Source organism: Prosopis cineraria, unplaced genomic scaffold, assembly GCF_029017545.1.
Source record: "Prosopis cineraria cultivar Desert tree isolate PC_DT_omini unplaced genomic scaffold, ASM2901754v1 PC7, whole genome shotgun sequence".
Lineage (NCBI taxonomy): Eukaryota > Viridiplantae > Streptophyta > Magnoliopsida > Fabales > Fabaceae > Prosopis > Prosopis cineraria.
In genome coordinates this window covers 7757888-7760225 of record NW_026555338.1, presented here as the reverse complement: position 1 = coordinate 7760225, position 2338 = coordinate 7757888, and the positions used below count along the sequence as shown (strand labels likewise).

At 36.6% G+C, this 2338-nt stretch overlaps 1 protein-coding gene across 1 annotated transcript; it reads left to right on the top strand.

Annotated features, from left to right (window-relative positions):
- Nucleotides 1-599: 599 nt before the first annotated feature.
- On the top strand, nt 600-2061 carry LOC129314997 (myb-related protein 308-like). Its single transcript, XM_054958489.1, has 3 exons — nt 600-992; nt 1106-1235; nt 1354-2061. Exons 1-3 carry the CDS (start codon nt 860-862, stop codon nt 1628-1630), a joined length of 540 nt encoding a protein of 179 aa, XP_054814464.1. The 5' UTR covers nt 600-859; the 3' UTR covers nt 1631-2061.
- Nucleotides 2062-2338: the final 277 nt, after the last annotated feature.

Below are 2338 nucleotides of genomic sequence, written 5' to 3'. Positions count from 1 at the left end.
TAATTACAATTTAAGGCTCTAAAATTATAAACTTTCAGAGAAAAACTACAATCTTTAGCTAGGATTAAAAATTTTATGTTTTCAATAGCCACCTTCTAAGTTTCAATACTCATATTCCATTATTGAAAATAATTAAAGATAAATATTTTTAATACTGAAAATATAGAAGATAAATATTGAAAACGTCTCAGATAACTAATGAAAAATTAAAAAATTGAGCATTGAACATGCTAAAGTGAGTACCCAAAATATAGAAGATGAGTACTAAAATAATTTAACTCAGAAAAAGTTAAATTTCAATAAAAGAACTATGATGTTTTTTTTTTAATTTTAAAATTTCAGAATCCTTGATTCTAAATCATTTTTTAAGAGATTCTTAAATATAATTTAACAAGCTGTGTGGTTTAATAAGATCTATAATTAATCAACATGTAACTATGTATTATGTTTAACATTTTTTTCAAAACTTTATACTACACAAAACTGTTTTTCTTTTTCCTTTCGTTACCAACCATATACACAAGCCACAGTTATATTTATTTATTTATATTTATAATGTAGATCAATGCCTTGAAATTGAAAATATTATTGCACAGAGCTCTCCCAAACCAACCGCTTCCTTTCATTCCTTCCCCTTCACATCAGCCGCTCTCTCTCTCTCTCTCTACGCTGAAGCCACAGTCTCTTTCAGTTATTCCTCCTCTCTTATCAACACAGAACACAGCAAAAACTAACAAAATTCAAACGAACTTATCCACTCACTATTTCTCAGATTTTGCGCTCTCTCTCTCTCTCTCTCGTTCCTATCAATCAATCAATCTCCTTCTTGTTTCTGTAAACTTAATTGTTCATAGAGATTATGGGACGTTCGCCTTGTTGTGAGAAAGCGCACACGAACAAAGGCGCTTGGACCAAAGAGGAAGACCAACGCCTTATCGATTATATTCGCCTCCACGGGGAAGGTTCTTGGCGTTCTCTCCCAAAAGCTGCTGGTATCGATTCACTATTCCTTTTTTATTCTGATTCTGATTTTGAAGTTCTCTTTTGATTCAATTTTTCTTTAAATTTTCTGGTTTTTTTTTTCCTTTGGTTCCGTTGTGTATAGGATTGCTCAGGTGCGGGAAGAGCTGCAGATTGAGATGGATAAACTACCTTCGTCCTGATCTAAAACGAGGAAATTTCACCCAAGAAGAAGACGACCTCATCATCAAGCTTCATAGTTTACTCGGAAACAAGTATTATTACTTTTGTTCTCATTTTTGTGTCGAATTATATATGCCTCTGTTTAGATGCCGAGAAAACGCGGGAAACTTTGAGTTGATCTGTTTTTTTCTTTGTTTGAATTGAATCTAGATGGTCTCTGATTGCGGCGAGATTGCCTGGTAGAACCGATAATGAGATAAAGAATTATTGGAATACTCATATAAAGCGCAAGCTCATCAGCCGCGGAATCAATCCGCAAACGCACCGTCCTCTCAACGACACCACCGTCTCTGTAAAATCCGCCACCAAGTGGGACTTCAAGACCTCGCCGGCGGGGGAAAACGACTTCACCGAGAAGATGCAGAAGCAGAAGCGGCAGAGTGATAGTTTTCAACTGCATCAATTTCAGCAGCATCAAGGCCATTGATCAGGAGTTGAACAATACGAGCAGTGGCACCACAACAGAAGAAGAACCGCCATTGCTGCAGCGCGATTCTTCGCTTCATGGTGCTGGCGAGCCCAATCTGGAGCTCGCCATCGGTCTCGTACCGTTTCACTCTGGTTCGGGTCGTACTGCGCCGGGGAACTCAACCGAGTCAAAAACCGGGTCGGCGCGGTCTCCGGCAACGGCGGCTCAAACGGCGTCGTTTATGAGTTGGCAATTCGATTTCCGGAGGTGGGGAAGTGTATAGAAATTAGAAAATAAGAACCGCCACCACTAATCGCTTCAGGAATAGATTTCATTTCACGCACTGTCGTCCATAGGAATATTTTTTCAGGGGGAGAAAAATATGTGCTTGTTTTTTTCACCATAATATGTTTTTCTTTTTCTTTTTTAATATGAAAAGTTCTTTTATATGTTTAAGATTTTTAGAGCAGTAAATAAACTAGATTTTAGTTTTAACCCAGAAATAAACTCTGATCATTGTTTAATTAATAGCACAGTAAGTTTTCAGATTTGGATATCCAAACTGATTTGGTATAGTCGAGTGTGAAATTAATCTGATTTTATGCATTGCCTAGTTAGTTAGCAAATATGATGACAACAAAGTTGGCATTTCTGTTAAAAAAACAGAAAGTTGTCCTTTTCATTGAATATCTGATTTCAGTGACTGGTGGAAAAAATTTTGATCTA

What these genes read in the sequence shown, in the direction of transcription:
- LOC129314997 (XM_054958489.1), top strand. Translation starts at nt 860, where the DNA reads ATGGGACGTTCGCCTTGTTGTGAGAAAGCGCACACGAACAAAGGCGCT. An exon ending in TTCTCTCCCAAAAGCTGCTG is followed by an intron (nt 993 to 1,105) that starts GTATCGATTCAC and finishes CGTTGTGTATAG; the next exon opens with GATTGCTCAGGTGCGGGAAG. An exon ending in CATAGTTTACTCGGAAACAA is followed by an intron (nt 1,236 to 1,353) that starts GTATTATTACTT and finishes AATTGAATCTAG; the next exon opens with ATGGTCTCTGATTGCGGCGA.